The sequence below is a fragment of the Purpureocillium takamizusanense genome, chromosome 5 (assembly GCF_022605165.1).
Source record: "Purpureocillium takamizusanense chromosome 5, complete sequence".
Classification (NCBI taxonomy): Eukaryota; Fungi; Ascomycota; class Sordariomycetes; order Hypocreales; family Ophiocordycipitaceae; genus Purpureocillium; species Purpureocillium takamizusanense.
This window is the reverse complement of record NC_063072.1, coordinates 1322765-1345707: the sequence shown is the minus strand read 5'-3', so window position 1 is coordinate 1345707 and position 22943 is coordinate 1322765. Positions and strand designations below refer to the sequence as shown.

The window sequence follows — 22943 nt, the reverse complement described above, 5'->3', positions numbered from 1 at the left end:
GGCCTACTAAGCCAGGGCGCATAGCCATTCTGTGACCAAAGTAGTCGAGAGCGTATGGCTGCTATGACTGTTGAATGAATGTGCGCTTCGGCCGGGCGTGACGTGATGGATTCCTGTTCATTAGCTTGCCTCGACGATTCAAAGAACCGGTTACCCTGTACGAAGCAGAAGCAGTTGGAGCCAACAAGCCTCCTGCAGGGCCGACGGCCGCCTCGCAGCTGCCGCCACTGCCCCCATGAGCAACCTACTAAGTTACCTAGTAGGTGCTGCGCGGTGCATCAAACGCCCGCGAGCAATCTCATCCTCAACCACTGACTGAGGCACCTCGAGGTGTTAAGTTGCACTGGGGCCAAATGGATCGACGCCCCCACCCGACTGCCGGCCGACATCCCCTTTCGCAATCATCCCGTTCGTTGTGACCCCGTATTAGGCAAGGTGCCTGGGCGCGCCACAGCCACAGCCATGCCCACGGCGCCGCCACTGCCCCTGAGGCTCCGCCGCCCACTGCTGCAGTGCTGCCCACCTGGATGGAGGAGAGGAGCCCTTTTTTCTCATCCCGAGCTCCACGCGTCTTCCGGCGTCGAGCGCCGTCTGACGATGGCATCTCTGCATCTCCGGCGCACTGCCACCCCTGCTGGCCATTCAACCCTTCTTCTTCGGCACCAAGTCGCCACGGGCATCCGTTTCCTGGTGTTGGATCGTTCAATACTATGAAAGCTGCAGCGCCCCGCCAAGCGACGCCCCCATCAGTTGGTCATCCAGCAACAGACAGCGTCGGTCCGTGCTCCTTGCCGCCCCGGCTGCCGTGCACCCACACCGTTGCCCGTATCGACGAGTAGACGACGCATTCGCGAGCGCCACCAGCCACTGCGGCATTACCGAGATGCCCAAACAACACACGATTGTTGGTCGGTCGATACCCCGGTTCACGGCCCGCCGCTTGACCCTCCTGCTCCTCGGCCTCTCCATCCTCGCGGTAACTCTCATCACCACGCTCATATCCGCTGTACCATCCTCTCCGAGCCTGTCTGCCTACGACACCAAGATATCCGTGCCCCGGATCGGCGACCTCAGTGTCCCCCGCATCGGTGGTTCCCTGTCCAACAGCCCTCTGAACCCTTTTCGACAGCCGGCCCACCCCCCACCGAGCCAACAGAATGACAAGTTTGCCGGATCGTGGTGGTGGGCTGACTGGAAGTGGCTGTCGGTGCCTTTTTCCAGCACCGTCACCCTCAACGAGGATCGTGCGCTGCTTCCTCAACTCAAGCCGCGTCAACCGATATATTGTTACTACGATGCCTCCGTCAAGAAGACTCGCGACGAAAAGGACGCCGAGAGCGAGCTGCTCCTGACTTGGCGACGTGCTTGGTGGGCGCAGGGCTTTCAGCCCGTCATTCTGAGCGCCGCCGAGGCCATGACCAATCCATCCTACGACACGCTACAGCGGCTAGAGGTTGAGCCCGGCGTCAGGGTGGACTTCATGCGCTGGTTGGCGTGGGAGACTATGGGTGGCGGGATACTCGCGCACTATACGTTGCTGCCGACAGTACCCAGGGAGGACCCCGTTCTCTCGTACCTACGCCGTGGCGAGTATCCGCAGCTCACTCGCTGGAAGGAGATGGAGGATGCGCTCTTTGTAGGGCACCAGGACGCGGTCAGCAAGGCGATACGGGACATGACGCAGCCCTCCGCGATCAAGTCTCTCAAGAGCGGCCTGCTCGACGCACCAGATGGCGTCTTTGAGGTGGATGAGTCGCCTATGCCGCTGGCCGCCTACACCCAGGAGATCATCTCCAGAAAGTATAACAAGGTGGCAGACAAGCTCAACCAGGATCGGGCGGAAGGTCTCCGCAGCCTGAATAGCCTCATCAACACTCACCTGCATGTCGCCTGGCAGAACCGGTTCCCCCACGGCATCGACGTCTTAAAGCCCCACCCAGAGCATACCACGACCATGGTCAGTGCAGCTCTGAAGCTGGCCCGTGGGCTGGCATCTTGCTTCGACGGTCCAATGTCTGCCACTTGTCCGCCCAACCTGCCAGATTGTGCGCCTTGCGTGGCTACAGCGCCCATGCGTGTCGGCACCCCGGCGAGATTCCACAACTCGTCACACATATTCACCATCGGCATAGTCCCCCATCCCTGGACCCTGGCCCTTCTTTCCAACCTGCGCGAATCATTGGACGTGTCTTGGATCCGCCGCGAGTCTCCACGCGACCCTTGGATCACGGATGTGACTCGCAACATGCTGGGCACCGGCGTGTCCGGGCCGCGACGCGTCATGACCCTGAAGGAGATTATTGCGAGCGAGCACGCAGTGGCGCACTCGCTCTGGCTCGTTGCAGAGAACGAAATGCCCACCGACATGAGCTGGTACTTTGGATTTACCATTCCCGACAAGGCCCTCGACGATGGCAAGGCGCAGAGTCCGGTCCCCGCGGACCGGCTCCCAAAGAAGGACGAGAAGATGCCGGACCGCAGCAACGGGCCTGTAGCCACGGAGGAGGAAATCGCCTTGGAACCACCTCTGCTGGAGAGGGCGAGGAACGTCGTCGCCCAGACCAAGTCGAGCAGCGAGACGAGGCTGCGTGCCTCGCTGGAAGCCTGGAACATGGGCGACACGGAGGTGTGGAAGTTTGTGCGTGCCTTCCAATCGCGCAGGCTCATGGTGAGGATGGCGTGGGAGAAGGAAGAGGCAAAGTACAGCAGCGGATCCGGCACGGAGAAGGGCCGCAGCGCGTGGAACCGGTGGCAGGATCGCAAAGACGCTGCGAAGCATGCTTGAGGGGGGGAAGAGTTACGCGCGCGTGGGAACGTTCCTTGCATTTGCACCAGCGTTGAAGGCAGTAGCAGCTCTCCGGGGGATCGTAGCTTGCGTATCTTGATGTGATTTTACTTGTATAGACGGAGGCAGCGATCACCGTGTCCTGGCTAGATATGTGTATATTTATCTCTAACGTGACCCTCGACGGGTCATGATAAAATAGGAAGCGGCTCCTGAACTGGAGCATGTTGAATGCCCGACCGCAACGAACGATAATCAATGAGTGGGCCGGCCCCCGATGTTCCACACAAGAGCAGTTGAAGTCCCTCGTGCAGAACCGCTCTCCCCCATGTGGCGGTTTTCTTTAGGCGACAGCGGTATCGCCGCTCATCTCGCCGCTGAGCTCCCTCGACGTCGGGCCGCGGTGGTTCAGCTTAGCTGCCTTGGACATGCCGCCGCCGTTGAGCGCAGCGCCATAGTGACCGTTGGAGCCACCGTTGGCTGCCGCACCGCCTGCGGCCTCGACGTACGTGCGGAGGGCGAGGCGCGCGGCCACGACCACCTTCTCGGCCTGGGCAAGGGCGTCACGCAGGGCGCGGGTCGTGGGATCGGCGGCGGCGTCGGCGTCACCACCACCGCCACTGCCAACGACGACGACGCTCTGGTGCTCGCGGCGGCTCATCTGCTGCTGCTGCTGCTCGTCGAGGAGCTCGCGGATGTGGCCGTTAAGCCAGATGCCCTCGAGCTGCTTGGGGGACATGTCGCGGGCGCCGCTGATGGTGCCGCGGCACGTGGGGGCGCCGCAGAGGCAGTCGAAGGGCTGGGCCATGTTCCATTCTGTGGAGGGATAGAAGAACTGCATTGCACGGGAGAAGACTTGGTTAAATGACGTTGTTTAGAGCGGCGGGGAGGAGGATACGAGGGCGACTGACTGTGAGCTCGTCGCCGGTGGAAAGGCCCTTGGGCCCGACCAGGACATTCATGTTGCCCGTGTCAAATATCTAAGCGGATGTCGCGCGTGTCAACCAGTGGGCCGTTTCGTAACGTTGTCGTTCTCTCATGGCAGAAACGTCGAGCAATGCTACGCGCATTCGTCACACATCGTCGCGCACGTACAAGCTCACATCATCACCGCCGCCATCACCACAACCGCAGCGGGGGTGAACGGGGGGGGAAAGAGGCAGTTTTGGCAAGAAGAGCGCGGGGGGACAACAGCCAACGGGCAGGGGGGGGCAGAAGGGACGGGTCTTTCTTTCGCGAAGGTCAGACTGACGAGAGAGGGCTCGCAGGAGTGATTGATGTACAGCAGGTCGCTGTTGAGGTTGAGGTGGGTGTTCCGGCCGGTCTGGACGGTGGCATACGTGGGCTCCTGGGCGGCGGTGCAAGGGGGCCAGGCGAGGCGGGCGAAGACGGCGAATGGCGGGAGCGAGACGCGCGAGAGGCTCTTGGTGGTGAACTCGGCCTCATTGATGAGCACCTCTTGGATGGCCGGGTGCGAGGGCTGCTGCCAGTGGGGGGTAAGCGGCGCCATGGTATCTAGGATCTGGGACTTCTAGTAGAGAAGAGGGAGCGGTGGGCGGTAGAGAGTCGGGGTATAGAAAGCGGTCGTGTGCCGGCGGGTTCGGGTTGGTATTTCAGTCGAGGGTGAGGTCAATTGAGGTTTCTCGCAGCAATGGGGAGCTGTAGTCGATTTCGTGATGAGGGGCGAAGAGCACTTGTCTAATTGTATGAAGGTGCGGCGGGGCAATTCGGTTGTTTATAAGACTTGGAGAGGAGGAATGGAAAAACGAAGAGCAAGAGGACCGATTCACTTGAGTTCAACGGCCCAGAAATTTAATTCCCGCTCCCTACGATTACGGAAAGTACCTACCTACGTAGTGCAAACCATCCGCAGCAACCCGTGCCAAGCGAGATTCTGTTCGAGCAGCCACTGCCATCCGTAAAAGTCCCGATTGCCGAGGAAGCAGTGGGCGGCATCTGGAGTTTTCGCATGCTGGCGGGGCCCGCGACTTGCCCTGGGCACCGACTAACCTAGGATGCTAGGGTCGCTTGTGTCGAGCAAGTGAGGGGATGGAGGGGCGCGGCGCGGTGTTTGGCCTGTGATCGCCCTGCCGCTCACTACCTAGGTGCTGACATCCACCGACATTGCGCCTAGGATCCATACTCTACCTATCAATCCGGTCAATGGGCCGGCGCCCGTTGCGGTGGCACCGACACACCCGTAGCGGCCACCCCCCAGGTGCTTTGCTGCAAAAGCCACCTCAAGGGCGGAGTGTCAACCGGCGAGGGCAATGGGAGGCACCTCGCGCCCCAGATGCTCCGCAACAGCAAGACGCGGTGGTAGCACCAGCACCTTATTTAGGTAGCAGAGAGCCCGGTAACACGAAAGTGGGACGTACGCGTGGATAGGTGAGATGAGGGACACCCGACGCAGCCGCATGGAGCACGAGCCAGGTGACGTAGTGGGCGCCCACCCCTCGCGCATCGCCGCGGAGCGACGCCTGTGGCGGGGTATGGCGGGCACACGGAACCTGCAGCGGTGGCAGACGTCCCCCCGCTGAAGAACACGGGCGTCGCCTGGATGCGGGGCAGCCAGTCCTCTCCAGCTGTCTCATGCAGCATTCCCCCGCCCGCCATTGATCAATCAACCCGCTGGAAGGTGCAAGGGGTTTTCACCTGTGTTGTACAAGTGCAGGGGCATTGCTGCACGCCAAACGGGTTGGCATGAACGGTGCCCACCGGCCGGAATACTGCTCCCACCAGAGGCACGGCAATGGACCGGGCATCATGGTTGCGTATTTCTCGCAGGGAAAGGGAACGTTGCAGAGCTGGTTTCTTACTAGCGGCGCTTGGTATCCTGGGAGCGCCAGAGAGATGGCACTATCCAGGCCTGCCAGGGTATCAATGCAAGCTTCTTCTTGTCCGGTAGAGCTGCATCGACCCTGACACGGATATAATGTAGCCATGGCGGATAGTGACGAGCCAGCTGCTGTGGAGCGCAAGCCGCGGCAGGCGAAAGTGCACGGCAACCTCTTTTGGGGAGGGCGAGTCTTAACGGTCGGTGGCCATGTCGCAGGGCGAGCCGTGTCTCGGCAGCTGTCGGCAGTTCCACGCGAGGACTCAAGTCGTGTGTTCAACGCACGACCAGACACGCGCATGCTAGCGAGGGGTATATCGTCGCGGCATCTGTAGCATGTGCAAGCCATTTCTGCACGGCTTCCGAGGACAGAAGCTACATCCGCAGGCTGCGTCTCGCCCGGGGATTTTTAAATGCTTTTTTTTGTTCAAGCACATCAGCACCCACCACGACACATTTGGTGGGCTGCGTAACATACATGTACGTACCTCTGCACCCGACATGGCGGCAAGGCGGCTCGCTCGCCAATCTGCGACCTGGAGGCTGAGCGGCTCTGGCGTTGTGTCACGGTGGCGGTGAGCGGCCCGTCTGGGCTTAGATCCCGCGGCCGCAGTGACACTCCCGCACGTGCTTAAAATCCGCGCGACGTGGTGTCAGTGTCCACCAGGGTTGGTTGGACGGCCACACCACTATGTACACCAATAGCATTCTGGAGACGCTCATGATGATACCTCGTCCATGGATGCCTCTTCAAGTCCCAGTCGAGCAATGGCCAATTACACACGCAGATCATGTCAATGGCTATGGTTGCTGGGAGAAAAAGAGGTGGAAAAGGGGGCGTGTGGCAGGGCAGGGGAATCACATGTGAAAGTCCTCTTCATTTTTGCCTTCTGTGCAATCAACGCTCTTTCACTCCCAAACACATCAAGCTTTCAGGGTTTCTTGAGGGAAATTGCTCCACTGGCTCGTTCAACATCACTGGACACCCATTGGAGCACAAGCGAAATGGAAAGAGGCGCACACTTTGCGGCTCCTGCCACAAATGGAACAGTGCCGCCTGCTGCCAGCTGGCAGGTGGGACTGACGGTCCGGCAGAACCTTGGAACTCCCGGGGCCATGTAGTATCTTAGTAAGGTTAGTACTAAGGTAAGGTATACGTACAGCAGTCGAACCTGCCCTCCACCGCCAACACTGCCTGGCAATTGGAAGTGCATCACTGTAAGGTTCCAAAGGGTAGGTTCCATAGTACCTAAGGTACCTACCTGTACCTAGCAGGAGGTGTTCAGTGCAGCCGCAACGTGCTCGCGTCACCGCTGGACCGGCCGCTGAGGTGCCATGTAAACAAAGCTCGGGTTATTGGGGCGCCGCTTCATCCATTTCCCTTCCTCACCTACATCCCGCAGCGCGCTCCCTCTCCTGTGCGGTCCGTCACCATTCTTTCATCAAAGCACGGTCGACATCCTGCTCAGTGCCAAACCGTCGCCACCATTGCTTTCCGCCTCCCAGGAAGCGTGCCTTCTCTTTACAAACCTGCTCTCCGCCGTCCCAGCATCTCTTTGTCGGGTAGTTGCGCCTCGCGCGACGTCGAGGCAGGGGTGAGCCTCCCCTGCAACTGCGGACGAGGCTCTTCTCCCAACTCTGCTCCTGACCCAAACAGCTGCGGCCGTCGACTGCGACTGCGACACTGGCTCATCACAGGCAGTGCTCTCCCGCCACGTTCCGCAGCGTCCTGCTCTTCTCTCGTATCGGTTCGCCACTCTTCCTCTTGGCATCGAGGGTCTTCTGCTCGTCGGCGCTCACGCTACCTGATCTCATCAGATCCCTCGCCCGCCTTCGGCCAGCAAAACAAAAACTCGCCAGAGCTGCTCTACCTTGTCTCTCTCGCCCGCCGCCGATTTCCTCGCCGAACTTCGAAGTTGGATGCTCGTTCGAGGCTGTTTATGCATACAGGTCGCTGATTGCTTGCCCTGAACCCAGCTTGGTAAGTCGCTCATCCGATGTTGCTCCCTCTGCTTTCGATTCTCCTGCCTTCCTTTCTACATACCCCCCCGGCCCCGGAGCAGCTCAGCTTCTTTCATCACCCGAAACCCATCTCCATCTGTCACTCCCGCATGGTCATGGGCATCCCAGCTCGCTGCATCTGATCCTTCTCTTTGCCATTTCTCTTCAAGACCTATCCGACACTCGGCTCGCTGTGCAACAGCATCGGGGGAGAGGTTCATCCCAACGGTCGCGACGAGGCCTACCCCTTGCAGCCATCACTCAGCAGAACAAGCACATCTGGCTCTATTGCGTCCAGTAGAACCTTATATCGTGTCCAGTCGGCACTTTGAGGGCTCCGCTTGGGTCCCTGCTGCTTTCCAACTGCCCCTGGCGGACGTTCTCGAACACCAGCATGGTCATGACCAGGTCGAAGCGGGCGAAACGGATCGTCCGCTCTCTGTCCCTTGCCCAGCACGAGGATCACGTTCTCAGTGCCTTCACTCCTCTGCTAATCAGATATAATTTGTTGCACAACTACCATCGCTGCATTCAAGTCTCCGTCGACGTTGGCTGGCCCTCAGATCGCGTCCCAATGACATCGCCCTACGGCACCCTGCCCAACTTTCTGAGGTCGCAATTGGACGCACAAAAGATTACTGACGGCACAAGGCTTTGGTCACAGGTCGTCCCTCTCTTGACATTCATTCAGTCCAACATTCGACGCCTGGGCAAATCCCGCGGCTATCCTACCTTGTTCGTCTGGCACTCGCGTGAGAACCATCGTTCCTACTTCTTTTTTGCCTTTGTCGAGATCAAGATGGTTTCCAAGACATACTCGATTCGTGAACTTGTCCGCATGAGAAACTCCTCGGCAAGTAAGGAGTTCTACGATCGTCTGTATGACAAGCTTCAGCGAGATCCAAGCTTCGGTGCGTACCTCCCACCCTTTATGCTCCTGAGGTCAATTTCGACTGGTATACTGACATTGACGCACAGGTGACATCTTCAGAATGTCTTCTGATCGCTCTCTTCCATTGATTCGCGAAGAAGAGTTGGATATCGTGGGTGTCTCCGATCGTCCTATAATGAAACGCGACTCAGCAAAGGTCATCGCTGCCCGTCAGCTTGATGGCACCGACTATGAGTGGAAGTACCGTGGTCGAAGCGAGTCCGAAGAAGCTGTGCCGCGCCCGATTTGCAGCCCCGTTGGCCTCTCCGCGCAGAAAGATGAAGGGTTCCAGCGATTCTACAAAGCTGTTGTCTCGCCGACGCATGTTCGCGTTACAGCCGGAGGCCGCATAGTCCCCAACACTCGCGGCGTGCCATCGCCAACGGCCAAGTTAGCAAAGGAAAGGCTCAATGGTGATTCTCGGACATCCTCCCGACCCGAAAGCCGCAGCAACCTGGAGAATACCCCATTCTCCATTCCTCAAGTCGCGTATGGTGCGTTTCCACCGATGATCCATGGCATGCCGGCTGCCGTGGCACCACCCATGGCACCCGGGATGGTGCCCGGCCACCCGCCGTATCCGATGATCCCTTGGCCTATTGCCCATGCTTACGGAATGATGGCTCACTCTCACATGGTTCCTGCTGCAGGTCAGGTCCCTGGTACTAGCAATGCTGCCCCTCCGCTCCAGAACGACCGGCAAGGCGACGCTGCCAATTCGGAAAATGCAAGCACAATGCATCTCTCGCCCCCTGAGCAGTTTGATCGCAATCGCCCATTTTTCTACAACGGTCAATGGATGATGCCTCCCGGGACTCTCTATCCACACGGCGCCATGCCCCATGTTGCTGGCTTTCCCGTTGCCCTACCAGGGCAGCCATCTATGGGTCCCAAGCCATCGGCGTACCCCTGGATGCATCTCCAAGCCATGCGCTCGGATCCGTCCATGAATACTCAGGTTCCGCCCCAGTGCACCACTTCTGGTTATGGCGGTACTCTGCACATGCCAGTGTCGTCAATCCTTCAGAGTGAGATCACCAAGAAGCAGCTTGCTCACCTTCGCCAGCACCTCAAGAACGCCGAAGACCAGCTTCTGTACAACAAGCATCAGATTGACGAGAGAGCCACAGAACAGTCAATCGAAAATCTTCGCCATCAGATCAAGCTGTTCGAAAATAACCTTGAGCAGGCACTGGCCAAGGAGGAGAGCCTGAAGCCAAAAACTGATGATGGAGCTGTACTGACAACTGATTCATCCGCTCGCGACGACTTTGCATTAAAAGGGCCGTCTGCTGGTGACCGACGAACTTTTAACGAGCCTCGCAGCGAGATGACGTCTTATGACGGCATGTCATCCGCCCGGAGCGTCAACAATCACAAAGGCAAGGATCGCATGTCTTCACCACTTCCGTCAGGTTCAAGCGCGGCCCAACCCACCCCGCTCAAGAGTGCTCTTAAGAAGCCTCGTTCCACAGAGCCTATCAGAAAGGGATCGTCTCTCCCTGTCAGTGCTGCTCTTGCTCCTCCCTTCCAGCCTCGCACAGACGGCACAGCGTCCGCCGCAGCAACGGACACTTCGGCGGCATCTGGTGAGAACTTGATGTTCGCGGATAATACATATCCATCAATTGACTCACATGGCCTGGTGTCCAAGCCTTACCTTGTTGGAACCATTCGAGCTGGCTGCGATCCCACCCTGGCCAGCGACGCTGATTATATCTACGAGCGCGAGCTGACCGAAGACGAGCTGAGAGCGCGTCACTTGTTTTGGGGGAATACCCCCCGGAGCCTTCAGAGAGGGCTGCCCAAATTTGACGGCAAAGACTTCTACCCGCCGTCTCCCGTCAGAGCTAACATGGTGGAGCCAAAACTGCGACGCCCGATTCCGATCGGTCAAATCCAAACCGACCACGATCTATCAAAGACGAAGGCAGACAGTGATCCTTTCGGATCCATGGGTCGATACAGCCTCCGGTCTTCTCGCAATCTCACCCAGTCTGAGCAACTTCCCAGCTTCCAGTCGCCTGTGGCTGCGTCTCCCGCTTCAAGCAATGTGAGTCCCGTTAAGCGGAATATGCAGCCTGGCCGCTATGACGATTTTCGCAAAGCATTGGGAGACGCGTTCTCCGGTTCCACGAACGAGCACACAGAGAAGTCGTCTCCTGATTCTGGCGATGACGCCAGCCTCCTGTTCAAAGGACGTAGAAACGCATCGATCAACAGGTTTGTGTTCCCCCACATGTTGAGACCCCACCTCGATGTAGCGACTGACGTTTGTCCAGGGCCAAGAACTCCCACGAGTTTTTGACGTCGATGTTCAAGAAAAGCAAGTCAAGCAGCGTCGCGGTGCCGGGAACGATTTCTTCGACAACGGCGCGAGGCGTTCTCCCCCACTACGCCGGGCACGCCACGGCATCGCTGACGCCGGCCATTGCCAACACTCCTAACGGTCGCAAGGAACCTGGTCGCAAGGCGGCAGAAACCGGTGACCTCGACCGTCGCGGAATCGACGAGATGAGCAAAGTAGAGAATCTGCCCCTGAACAGCTCTCACCACAAGGGCCCAATCACCCGTGCCAATGGTTGAATTCGGGCCGTTACGCTCTCACCTTCTGTCAGCCATCCACGACCTACGGCTTGTACAAGGAGATGATACAAAAGCTCTAGCGAGAGCATGCATTATTGCTGTCATACTTACGACTTGTATGAGTATCAAGACGGTCTCGCAACGGTAGGAGCTTACGTTGACCTTGCGTCGGCGTTGTCGACGGGCATTTACAGGCTCGGACTCGCGAGGCGCATCATTTCGTACATGTCTCAATTCGGCTTGGCCATGCGAGACTGTATCCCGTCATTCTCACAGTTACCATTGTTAAAGTATAGAATGTGTTACCAGTACCAGGTGAGAAGTTGAGCCCTTCCGCATTGGCGGCGTTTGCATTTTGAGGAGCATCAGGCAGGCGAGAAAGTCGCGCATGTATGTTCAACAGGTCGGCTACTGTAGCTCAGCCCGACCGAAGCCTGGCTTGGGGTGGCAGCATGGCAGGTCTGTACTCACTTCGATTTGTAATTAGTCATTTCGACAAGGAGACGAGAGTGCGGAATCAATTGTGTTATTGATTACTGACATTGAAATCGTGCTTCCTCCTATCAACGCTGCGGTTGACAGCCCAGGAGCCAGGTCAAGCAAAGTCATGAAGAGGACGCCACAGCTACCTCGAAGTGCTTAGATGCGCGTGCCCGAGGGAGATTAAAGGGCATGTTCCTTACCATCAAATTTCCATCGTCATGGGATCTCGGTGAAAATCTTCGGGCAAGAGCAGAGAACTGGTGATAACATATTGTCCCCCGCTGGTTCGCTCTTCGCCAGTCTTTACCTCGAAGACCATGGATCTAGGTGGTCGACGAGGTGATATGCTAGCGGATTGGAAAACTACGGTGGGGAAAGGGTCTACGAAATGCATACTGAACCAGCGCTACGACTCATATCTCGTTGCTAGGACTGTGACGTTTTACGGGAAAGGACGGTGAACACGAGTCCACAAAGCCGGAGTGCGGACGGCGAAATCAGCCGAGAGCGCAGCGCGGGTCACGACGAGCTGTGTGTCTCGGCAGAGGGCAGAGTGATGACTTCGGGAAACGCCTCCCATGGAGCATTTCACAATTGAAGTGAAATGGCCATTGAGAACCATGAAAATTCTCAATTCATCTACCTGCCGTGGAGTCCCGACCCGCCCGGGGTGTTGGCGCGGGTGTCGCAAAACGCCGGAGTATAAATGCCCATTTCGTTTGATGTCCGAAGGGGAAAATGCGTGCCTTTTTCCTCGTTGTCCCTTGTTTGATGCCTCCATTAGGTGTGTGGGAGGGTGTGTGTGTTTGTGTGATTGAATTGTCGTCATCTCGTCTCCCGTTCGGTCTGCCGTCTCGTCGCTCCGCTCAGAGAGGGTATTCAACCCTCAGTGCGAGGGCGCTTAGGCGGTGACCTTGTTCTTGGCGCGCAGCTCACGGCCGACCTTGGAGCGGGCCAGGATGTCCTCGCGGTCCTTGTCGAGCTTGAGCTTGGTGATGACGACATTGGAGGGGTGGAGGCCCAGGGGGACGCTCTGGCCGGAGGCCTTGTCGCGGGTGACGCGCTCGACGTGGATGACGTATTTGAGGCGGTAGACGGAGGTGACCTTGCCCTCACGGCCCTTGTTGGTGCCACGGACAATGGTGACCTCGTCGTCCTTGCGGATGGGGATGCTGCGGACCTGTTGCAGCGTCGCAAGTCAGTCAAAGGTGTCTCGAGCGCCCATTGTCTCCACCATGGGTGCAACATACGTTGTACTTCTCGCGCAGCTCCTTGCTGAGGGGAGCGCTCATGATGGTGCGGCGCTGGCTGGAGGGAGCCTTGAAGTGCGCGGCACGGCTCTTGCGCCGAGACGACGAGACGGCTGCGAGTCCCGTGGTTAGCGCATTGCTTTGCTGGCGACTAGCATCGTCGACGTTGAGTGTGCCGTATATGTACTTACTGTTGCTGACCTTGACCATTGTGACGGCAGGGGATGGTTGACGACGAAAGGGGGATTGTCGGCTTGTCGGCGTTGGGTGATGAAGAGAAAAAAGTTAAGACCAGGCACACCGTGAAAACGAATTTGGTGGTGTGCTTGGACATTGTGGGCGAAATTTAGGCGAATTGTGGACTGCACGTGACACGATTACCCTACCCCCAGCTTTCTTCCGCCGGCCCCGCCACGCTGTTGAACATGGATCTGAACAATGACTAAGCGCATATAGCAGCGGATTTCCCAATTGGGAAACGCTTTGGAACATGGGTCCTAGAGGGAACTGAGCATGGATGACAGCGTTAAAAAGGTGAACGATGCTGCACAGTCTTTGGTCCGCAGGGCCAGGAAAAGCTGGCCCAGTTGGTTGTTCATGTTGCTGCCGGGAGGTATGTATCTGAAAAGTCATACCAAGCATGCTCCTGAGCACGTCACTGGCTTGACGAGACGGATTCAGGTCCTCAATAGTGCAGTACAGTACGTATATAGTACGTTTGATCCTGTCTACCGGCTCTCTTTGATCTTACACGCAATTGAGTCAAATATATAGGTGACTGTTATACAGAAGCTGCGTATCGCGCAGTTTAAATTATGGCTGGGGCCTTGAACCTGCCGTTGTTGTCATATCGTGCCTCTGCAACTCGCGTCAGCAAGAACCGTTCGTGCATCTACGTAGCCGGGTCAAGGGGGAGGCCATACTGAAAAAGGTGTAGTTTAATGTCACCGTCTCGACTCCCTTCATGTTCAAGTCATTGAGTAGGTCTGGGTCAAGGTAGAAGAAGACGGGCATGTCGACCGTCTCGCCGGCGTTGAGGCGCTGCTCCTCGAAGCAGAAGCACTGGATCTTGCTGAAGTAGGGCGCGCACTGCGCAGGCGTGACGCTGTAGGTGGCGACCCCGATGATATCCTTGTCGCCGCGATTCTCGGCTTTGTAGAAGGCGAGGGCCGTCTCACCCGGGAGGACGCGCACCTCGCGTTGCTGCGGGACAAACTTCCACGGCAGCTCGTCCGAAACGGAGGCGTTGAATGTGACGCGTATTCGATTCGCAGAGGTAACGGGCACGAGGCGGCTCGATATTTCACCTTCGTAAGAGCCACCATGGGCGCGGATGGGTTGGCCGCCCCAACCGGTTGTTTGGCAGATCTGGGAGCAAAGTTAGCAACGGAGGGCTTGCGGTGGCAGCGCAGTTTCGAAGAGCAGGGAGACATGCCATCTTGTACAGTGGTACCGAGCCGTAGGACAACGCCACCGTACCAAGAATTAGGCTCATCGTGTAGTACCTAAACATGACCGTATCAGCATCACTCGCCGCAGCCAGCGTCTGGCGCCATGCTCATACGCCACCGTGCGGTTTTTCCGGCTATAGTGCGCCCGAATCTGCTCCATCGACGGAGCCTGCGCGCCCTGTCCGAGCGTTTGTGGTCGCGGCGGAGGCGCGGCTTCCCTCCGAGGCATCGAGCTGGAGATGTGTCTGCGCATGCCGCCCGCGAGTGGGAACCGGGGTCGAGACGGTTGGGCCTGCGGCCGAGCATGCTGGCAAAAGAAGCACGCCCATTGCGATGCATCGGTGCGAGCCGTGCTCCGCGCGACTCGCGGTGCGCTGTTCATGGCGTCGGTGTGGTTTCGGGCGGCGACGATGTCGTTGCAGTTTCTGGAGGCAGCTCGACGCTGCCGTCGGATGGAAATGTGGATCTCAGTTTGAAGGTGAGCTGACTGACCCGGATCGATGGTGGGGCGCAACCGCCACAACGGCCATGTGTTAGTGAAATGGGCGCCCAGTCAGCCTCCATCAGTTGTAGACTCCAATGCCTACATACCACATACTTCATTCTGTCATTCAGAGATGCCGATGGGGGGATGCAAACTCTTCTTCGTCTCCAGTTTTTATTTATTTGGGAGAATATGAACTCTTGGAAAGAGATTGAGGCTTGTTGTAGGCCGTACAACTAGCGAGCGTCGCATCCTGGCCAGTGTCACTTGCCATTGTGTCTCAGGGAGATAAGCAACAAATGTATCGAACGGCAGAAATTACCTCGTGCATGTTTGGTATTGCCGAATCCCCAGCCCTATCGGCGCGGAAACATTAAGCAACGTCATGTGAACGCCATGTCTACAGCGCAAGCACTCACAGCATATGGGACGCTAAAACGCTACCGCTGATGCAGCGGAATAGACGCTTCTACTACAACCCTCGTGCGTTGAAATGTCGGTGCCCAGCGAAAGATGACGGAACTTCATGCTTTGTAGTACTAAATGCAGTGCTATGATGTGCAAACTTCAATTAAAGCTGATGCATATTCCAAGAAATAGCCTCTATTCCTTCACGCTTGCTTTCCCTGCACCCGCTTCGGCTTGACCCCGTTGAGAATAGGAGTGGCTCTTGACCTGCGCGATCCCGATAGCCTCTCCATGATCTGGACAACGAAAACTTGAACAAGCAGGATCAGAAGCCTAAGAAGGAGATCCCCGAGTCCCAGCTTCGGTTTCTTGCCCCGACTGTATGTAGAATCTTTGAACTCAAACGGCAATTTGGCCCCGAGGTGCTCCTGTGCAACCAATAGGCCACTACTAAATCCATCCTCGTGGAAGCCATATTTGGTCCACGCACCCGCGTAACTGATGCCCCTTTTATTCTGGATATTGCGCAAAAGTTTCTGAGCACGGACTGCTGTGGGAGTGTATAGAGGGTGAGAGTAGAAATAGCGACCTTGAGTTTGAGCCGGACGTGGTCGATGCAACGGGTTCAATGTCACCAAAACATCGCCGAACGGCTCGCGCGGAATGTGTTGCAAGATGTTCATATTGTAAGTGAGGGAGACCTGGTCAATGTTTGCGCGTGACGGCGATGAGAGTGTCAAATAGTTCCAGCTGGACCAGGCCTTGCGTCTCTGTGGCATAAGCGTCAGATCGGAATGCAGAACGACCTCGTTCTGTGACGTTTGGAAACAGGATAAGATTGACCGCTCCTGTTCTGTGGCTGTCGGTGCGATTATGGACAAAGCCTGGTCGCCATGGGTAGCCAGAATAACATGGTCGAATACTTCCGTCTTGCCGCTCTCGAGATGAAGTAACACGTGACCGCTTTCATCGTTGGAGACGTGTCGCACTGGGGTGTTGAGAAATAAGTGGTTAGGTGGGAACCCTTTCATCACAGCATCGATGTAAGACTGAGAACCGTTTCTGAGAGTGAGCCAGTCGGGGCGGGCGGCAACGGTGGAGAGAAGGTGATGGTTCCATCTGCCAGGTAGGTCAGCTCCAAGTCACTGTGTGTAAAGATTTTCATATGTGCGTACAGAAACCTAACCAATGTCACGGCCGGAAACTGTAGAGAACACTTGTCTGGACTCGTGCTCCAGACGGCAGCCGTCATCGGTATCAGGTAATCATCCCGGAAGGCATCAGAATAGCCCTCACGATCCAAATACTCTCCAATGGTCTCGGCCGGAGTGATAGAGTTGAGCATGGTGTCGGTGGGCCGGGCATGATCCTCCTCATCGTGCATAAGCAGGTCCAGGGCGAATTGGTTGAATCGCACAATGTCGAACACCATCCTCCACATGCGCGGTGAGAAGAGGTTTCGCCTTTGGCAGAAGACGGCTCCCAGACTGGTGCCCGCCCACTCGAAAAGGCCCTGGTCTCGGGAGACACCGAATGTCATCTCTGTCTTGTCTGTGGGTACATGGATCTTATCGAGGAAGTTGAGGAAGTTGGCTGCGCTGGTCAGTCTTCGGCTTGAGCCTCGCTGAGAGCACTAGGCCGCGAGGGTGATTCAACTCACGATATGTCGCCGTGTTCAAGACTATGAAGCCCGTGTCGACAGCGGTCGTGTACTTGCCCGACTTCCACTGGACTGTGTTGGTATGGCCGCCCAGGCGATCGGCGGCTTCGTAGAGGTAGACATCATGGTACGTCCTATTAAGAGCCCAAAGCGCTGCGATACCAGTGCACCCGCTGCCGACAATAGCGACCTTTTTCCTGGTAAAACGGTCAACCGGTCGGCTCATTGTCAGCGGCGTTGAACGGCGCCAATTGTACGCGGAGTCGGCACGAGACCAAGGCAGGAGAGTCGAGGCGACGATAGAGAGAGCGGGTCGGGTGCCGACTCGAGGGGGGGCCAAGACGAGGGTGATGATGAGGGAAACGTCTCAGATGCATTGTGGGATTGATTCAACAGGGTGGACACTGAAACAGAACGTCACGGCCACGGGCAAAGTCAATCGACGGATGCCGCAAGGAGGGGATGGGTGCGTGGCGTTATCGACGGCCGCTGCAATGCAATGCGGCTGTCTCATCTGATTCGATGGCGACCGGAACGGGACATGCAGAACGGGATACGGCTGGCGTAACTCACACATGCTTTCGCTCGGCCATGGCTGAAGCCTGGCAGTACGACACGAGGCAGCGACCGACTGGGTTCTCGGAAGGGGACGTACGCGGCGCAACAGGCTTGAAAAAGTGCACACCGGATTCTACCGTTGAGGACGGTGATGATTGGCGTTGGGGAGTTGCCGTCCGCAAGGAAGGAGGTGCCTGGTTTCAAGCGGTCCCGAGGCCCCGCGGCATGTATGTATGTACCTGGCCTGGCTGGGAACACCATCCTCCAGTTCCACCACCAGTGGCAGGAAGGAGCGGCTCAAGCGGCTACGTAGTGTCGCTTCGTAAGACTATGATGACGCCAAGATTCGAAGCGACAGGCTGCCGCGCCACCTGTGGCTGAAGGACCAACGGCCCGCTCCCCTCCTAACAAACTCTGACAGGCATTCCAGGTCCCTCTCAGTGCTCAAGTCTCACCACATCCGGACAGAGCAGCCTGGAGCTGAGCAACCGTCCTGTCGTGGAGCGAGATGGTTTCTCCAGACCGTCTGCAAAGTACGAGAAGAGAAGTGACTGGGCGCATCATCAAGGCACCTGCCGATAAACATGACATAGCGACCTACCATGCGCACCAGGGAGTCCGCAGCATCGCATCTTGTTGTGATGGGATGTCGAGCACTCAACGGGATCGGTCGACGTCGGTACGAGTCGCCAATTCTTGAAAGCGCCGTACGGGGGTGAACCCGCGTTGCTCTGCCCGGTCAATTTCAACTATACGCCACAGACCGAAGTCAAGACGTCGAGCCGGTTTTCTTCACCATCCGGGGGTCAAATTTCAACTTTGAGAAGAAAAAGAAGAAGAAAGCTTTGCTCCCCACAGAACCGCGCCGATAATATTTCCCACCATGGGCCGTGCACGGACCACTTTGAGCGCTAATCACGTGCGTCCGGCTGTGGCTGGGCCCCGCAAATCATCCTGTGACATAGCGGTGCCACCCCGTCTGCGCGCTGACGAGGACGCTGCGCAGGCAGAAGGACAACAAAGGGACACTTAATACGCACAGGCGCAATCTTCTATCAGTCGGTTCATCTATCGCGGATCGTTCTCGGTCTTCTTCTCTGCCGGTAGAGCGAGCTTTCCATCTTGCGACTCTCTTTGCTCTGACTTCACGCCACCCCAACCACTCTTGCGACCATGGCCAACCCCCTCGATACCGATGCTGGCTCTGAGCTGTTCGGCTCCTATGAGGCCGAGCTCAAGCTCGTTCAGGCAGACCTGGCGCAGAAGCTGGATCAGATACCCGAACTTTCGGGCGAGCCCCGAAAGGGTGCTATCAACCAGGCTGAGCGTGCACTCGAGGAGGCCGACGAGCTGGTGCGTTTCCCCGCTACGCTTCCAACGAGACACCCGCTGACCCCTGCGTCGCTTTAGCTCGGACAAATGCGACTCGAAAAGCAGAACATTCCAACGTCTTCCCGCGCCAAGGTCAACCAGCGGTTCCGCAACTACGAGGCAGATGTCGATACGAGCCGTCGAAAGCTCACCTCCCTCTCTTCCGATCGTTCCGCTCTATTCGGATCGCGATACACAGACGAACCTGCTGGAGCTTCAGACATCCACCTTGAGCAACGCCAACAACTTCTTTCCGGCACGGACCGTCTAGACCGCAGCACTCAACGGCTCAAGGCCAGCCAGGCCCTCGCCAACGAGACCGAGGCCATCGGGGCAGACACCCTGGCGAACCTCCACGGACAGCGGGAGATGATCCAGCACACCCACGACACACTTCTCAACAGCGAGGGATATGTGGACAGAAGCGTCAAGACGTTGCGGGGGATGGCGCGTAGGTAATGCCGGTCCTGGATAGACCGACATATCGACAAATATGGATGACTGACATGATTACAGGATGGCTACAAATCGGGTGATTACCATCTCGATCATCACCGTTTTAGTCCTCCTCATCGTGGCGGTCATCATCAGCAAATTTCGGTGAAGCGTATTTGCGAGTTCGGAGTTCCGGCAGTGTATTGGGTTCTCATGTTATTTCTCTGAAGCAAAATCGTCGGACAGACGCGTGCCACTTCAGCGCCTGCGAATGGAAGCTGGGCAGTGTCATGAGATCCGAAACTAGTGTGGCATTGTGAACTGTATTATAGAGGCATTGGCGGGTAATCGGCATACAACTCAAGAAATGTAGGCGATCCTCATGCCGCCACGATAATGTGGCCGTATGCTACTTCGTACCCACGCTACTATTAAAATTAGCATCAAATGACTCAAGACCATATACATCTCGTAAGGTCTTAGACAACGCGTAAACGCCTTTCCGTCTGCTTGAACATTATTCGATAGTAAATTATTATTATTATTATTATGGCGTTTAACGTCTGGGCTAGCCCCGTTGGGGCGAAAGACGCGCTGGGCTAGGGATATATATAGTGGGCCTGTCGCGTCGCGAGACGCGCCCTGCTTTCTATAGGGGTCAAAAGGGGCCACCTTGCTAGGTGTCAAGATAGCTCTCCTCCCTCTGCCACACCCATAACTATGCTTCCCTATCTAACTATTCGGGGCCTCTAGGGCATTATTTTCTAGGCCTATTCCCCCGTTAGCGGGTTTAAAAGGCGCGGGTATTAGCTCGCTATATTACTTTCGGTTCTTTAGCATTATATAGGTACCGTCTTCCTAATATCGGTATAAGTACGTCGCTAAGCTCTATACTACTAATATTAACCATGCTATAGTCTTAGGAAGTATATAGCCGGCTGGAAAAAGAGAGATATAAGAAAAATAAGGAAGGGATACGCCGCGGTGCGGTATCGACTACGCTATTACCTATGCTTAGTATCGTAGGTAGATCCTATTAAAGAACCCTAATTCTTAGGCTAGGTATAGGTAGCGACTCTAGTCTATACTTACTACCTGGCGGAACGTATTAATAGCTAAAGGGGTTAGCTTTAGCCTACTATTAATATATACTTTCCGGTAGTAAAGAAGGTAGTTAGGTAATTTCCTCTACCTATATAAGTAGACGTTATAGGAGTTACTATAGTTAAATCGTTTATAATAGGCTATAAAGTCTCTATATGCCGTCTATACTACTAAGAGATAATATAATTCGGTACGTTAGGCTTAGAGTTCCGGTAGGTAGCTAAGCCTTACTAGAAGGTTAAGGTCTCTATAGTAGTCTAAGACGGTATATACCGCTATTTACTATTAATTAGAGAAGTCCGTCTTAATTTACTAATAGGCTTACTATCGTAGGTATACTACTATAGGTAGCGGTAGTAAGTATAGTAGTAAGAGCGCTATATTAGCTTTCGCTAGCTAGTCTATTCTTTTATTGCCTAAGATATTATAGTAGCCTAGGCACTAATGGACTTATATACTTATAGCCTAGGTAAGGCGTTAGAAAGATAACGCCGCCGCTTAGGAGGAATTAGACGCTTAGTATATAATAGCCTATATAGCTATTATATTATCGAGATAGACTATAGCTTATTAACTAAGCCCTAGGTCTATAGCTACTTAGAGGCTAGCTAGGGTACCTTCGACCTCTACGTTAAAGACTTCTACCTATCCGAGCTAGTAAGAGCTAAAGGTAACCTTAATGCTGTCTCTTATAACGCTATAGCTATAGCCTATAGCTCCGTTAGCTTAAGAACCGTCTATAAAGATAGTAATAATGCTGGCTAGTAGCTATTAGTACTATACGTAAAAGCTCTTTATAGCCTATATCTTATCTTAGCCTTACGTTAAGTCGGTAGTAAGGGGCCTAAGGCGGAGGAGTCTAAGTCTAGTTCTTAAGTTCGTAAGGCTCTTTACGATAAGCCTCTTGAACTATATAATAGCTTTATATTCTCTATATATAAAGAACTATTATTTAATAGTATTATACCGTAGTATAGCCTATTATATAGTATACGTTACCTATTAAGGGAGTCTCTATACTAGGGGGTATCGGTAGTCTAGCGTGCCGAGGTATATAGCTACTATTTTACGTATTAAGTCGAGTATTATATTAGTAAGTACTATATTAGCTTCTCGATATAGTATAGCTATTAGGGTCGTTTTCTAGACCGGCAATATTACTTTAAGCCTAACGTTAAGTACCGTCTATAGCTTCTTAATATATCTTTATGCTTATATATTAATAAGCTTATAGGGGTAGCGGGTAAAGAGCTTTTTTTATCTTAAATACTATATATTAGCGCCGTAATAAAGTATTAGGACTATATAGGCAAGGATCGCCCGCTAAGTAATATTAGCCGGCGGGCCCCTCTATAAGTTCCCTAGGCTCTAGAGGAAGGTTATAAGTCTACGCCCTTTAGTAGCCTATATTTCTATATAGGTCCTAAAGGAAAGCTTCCTATTAAACTAGACCCTTAGCTAGCGTATAGCTATTACTAGCGGCGTAATATCCTTGCCTTAGTATTTAACGCTTAGGTTATTATCGTCTAGGCGCTTACTAAAGTATATAGCTTTAGATTTAATAGGGTTAAAGTTAATACCGTTTTTATTGCCCTAGCTAATTAGCTCTTAGGCCGACTTAATAGCTCGGGCAGCTATAGTATAGAGGTCGTCGCTAATATATAATATAGCTACGTTATTAATATACCCGAAACGGTACTTTTATTGCCTTAGTCTAAAGATAGGTTCTATATATAATAGGAAGAGTATTAGCGAGGTAGGGGACCCTTAGGGTAGCCTATAATTAAGTAGTTCCTCTTATATTCGGATATCTTTATAGCAGACGGTATAAAGGGCTTAGCCTAATAAGAAGCCCAGGGCGCGGCCCCAGGCGTAATAACGCTACGTATAGCTACGGCCTACGCTAACTCATGCCCGCAGCCAGTTACGTAGGCCCATATATAGCAAGCGCTACGTATATAGGGGCTACTCGGTATATAACCCTTATTTCCCTCCTCTATAGTACGTTAAATATTAATAATCTAACCGGCTCTTACTATATAGCGCCGGCCCCGTTATAATATATACTATTAACGATAGTAAACTAAGTAATAGAGATAGACCTAGCGGCAGCCTATAGGCTCTCGATAGAATAGTAAGCGCAATAATAAGTATAATAATAGGCGTAATAATAGGCATAATAATAGGCATAATAGTAAGCGCAATAATAGGCGTAATAATAAGCGGAATAATAAGCGTAATAATAGGCGCAATAATAAGCGCTATAATAGGCATAATAATAAGTATAGTAGCTAGCGTAATAATAGGCGCTTTAATAAATAGAACTTAAATATTTAAGGGCGTAGCTATAGTCTATACTTAACTTAATAGCCCCTAATAAAGCGGCGCCTAAGCCTAAGAAGTAGAAGCCGCTCGAATAGCTAATATAAGACGGTAAGATAAAATACTTTTACTTCTTCCTATACCGACTAAAGAGTAAATATAAGACTAACGAAATAAAAGGCCTTAACGGGGAAAGTAAAGTTACTTAATATTAGCTCTTTAATATATTACCTATTTAACTATAGCCTTATATAAAGGGATTTTAGACTTAAGGAGGA

At 54.5% G+C, this 22943-nt stretch overlaps 7 protein-coding genes across 10 annotated transcripts; 3 read left to right on the top strand and 4 right to left on the bottom strand.

The window, feature by feature from the left end:
* The first annotated feature begins 566 nt into the window (after positions 1 to 566).
* On the top strand, positions 567 to 3023 carry JDV02_005988 (uncharacterized protein). Its single transcript, XM_047987337.1, has one exon. It carries the CDS (start codon positions 884 to 886, stop codon positions 2783 to 2785), a length of 1902 nt encoding a protein of 633 aa, XP_047843322.1. The 5' UTR covers positions 567 to 883; the 3' UTR covers positions 2786 to 3023.
* On the bottom strand, positions 2912 to 4586 carry JDV02_005987 (uncharacterized protein). The gene is made up of 3 exons (XM_047987336.1): positions 4038 to 4586; positions 3697 to 3765; positions 2912 to 3620 (listed from the first exon to the last, which is right to left on the bottom strand). The coding sequence occupies exons 1-3, from the start codon at positions 4293 to 4295 to the stop codon at positions 3129 to 3131; spliced, it is 819 nt and encodes a 272-aa protein (XP_047843321.1). The 5' UTR covers positions 4296 to 4586; the 3' UTR covers positions 2912 to 3128.
* A 3430-nt stretch (positions 4587 to 8016) lies between these two features.
* Positions 8017 to 11653, top strand: JDV02_005986 (uncharacterized protein; the record flags this gene model as incomplete). The annotated part of the gene is made up of 4 exons (XM_047987335.1): positions 8017 to 8533; positions 8601 to 9047; positions 9204 to 10776; positions 10836 to 11653. The coding sequence occupies 4 exons, from the start codon at positions 8017 to 8019 to the stop codon at positions 11137 to 11139; spliced, it is 2841 nt and encodes a 946-aa protein (XP_047843320.1). The 3' UTR covers positions 11140 to 11653.
* Positions 11654 to 12523: 870 nt separating this feature from the next.
* On the bottom strand, positions 12524 to 13082 carry RPL26A (60S ribosomal protein L26A; the record flags this gene model as incomplete). The annotated part of the gene is made up of 3 exons (XM_047987334.1): positions 12524 to 12802; positions 12873 to 12985; positions 13064 to 13082. 3 exons carry the CDS (start codon positions 13080 to 13082, stop codon positions 12524 to 12526), a joined length of 411 nt encoding a protein of 136 aa, XP_047843319.1.
* Positions 13083 to 13680: 598 nt separating this feature from the next.
* COX11_2 (Cytochrome c oxidase assembly protein cox11, mitochondrial) lies at positions 13681 to 14705 on the bottom strand (the record flags this gene model as incomplete). Its single annotated transcript, XM_047987333.1, has 4 exons — positions 13681 to 13730; positions 13796 to 14240; positions 14308 to 14377; positions 14437 to 14705. The coding sequence occupies 4 exons, from the start codon at positions 14703 to 14705 to the stop codon at positions 13681 to 13683; spliced, it is 834 nt and encodes a 277-aa protein (XP_047843318.1).
* Positions 14706 to 15322: 617 nt separating this feature from the next.
* On the bottom strand, positions 15323 to 18245 carry JDV02_005983 (uncharacterized protein). 3 transcript variants are annotated; one of them, XM_047987330.1, is made up of 4 exons: positions 17449 to 18245; positions 16876 to 17072; positions 16391 to 16808; positions 15323 to 16334 (listed from the first exon to the last, which is right to left on the bottom strand). In XM_047987330.1, the coding sequence occupies exons 1-4, from the start codon at positions 17466 to 17468 to the stop codon at positions 15419 to 15421; spliced, it is 1551 nt and encodes a 516-aa protein (XP_047843315.1). In that variant the 5' UTR covers positions 17469 to 18245; the 3' UTR covers positions 15323 to 15418. The 3 variants fall into 3 exon arrangements, with proteins under 3 accessions (XP_047843315.1, XP_047843316.1, XP_047843317.1); XM_047987331.1 differs by having other exon boundaries at positions 16876 to 18245; XM_047987332.1 differs by lacking the exon at positions 17449 to 18245 and having other exon boundaries at positions 16391 to 17447.
* Positions 18246 to 18423: 178 nt separating this feature from the next.
* On the top strand, positions 18424 to 19696 carry vti1 (t-SNARE VTI1). Of its 2 annotated transcripts, XM_047987328.1 has the most exons (3): positions 18424 to 18786; positions 18844 to 19259; positions 19321 to 19696. In XM_047987328.1, exons 1-3 carry the CDS (start codon positions 18607 to 18609, stop codon positions 19406 to 19408), a joined length of 684 nt encoding a protein of 227 aa, XP_047843313.1. In that variant the 5' UTR covers positions 18424 to 18606; the 3' UTR covers positions 19409 to 19696. The 2 variants fall into 2 exon arrangements, with proteins under 2 accessions (XP_047843313.1, XP_047843314.1); XM_047987329.1 differs by having other exon boundaries at positions 18844 to 19696.
* Positions 19697 to 22943: the final 3247 nt, after the last annotated feature.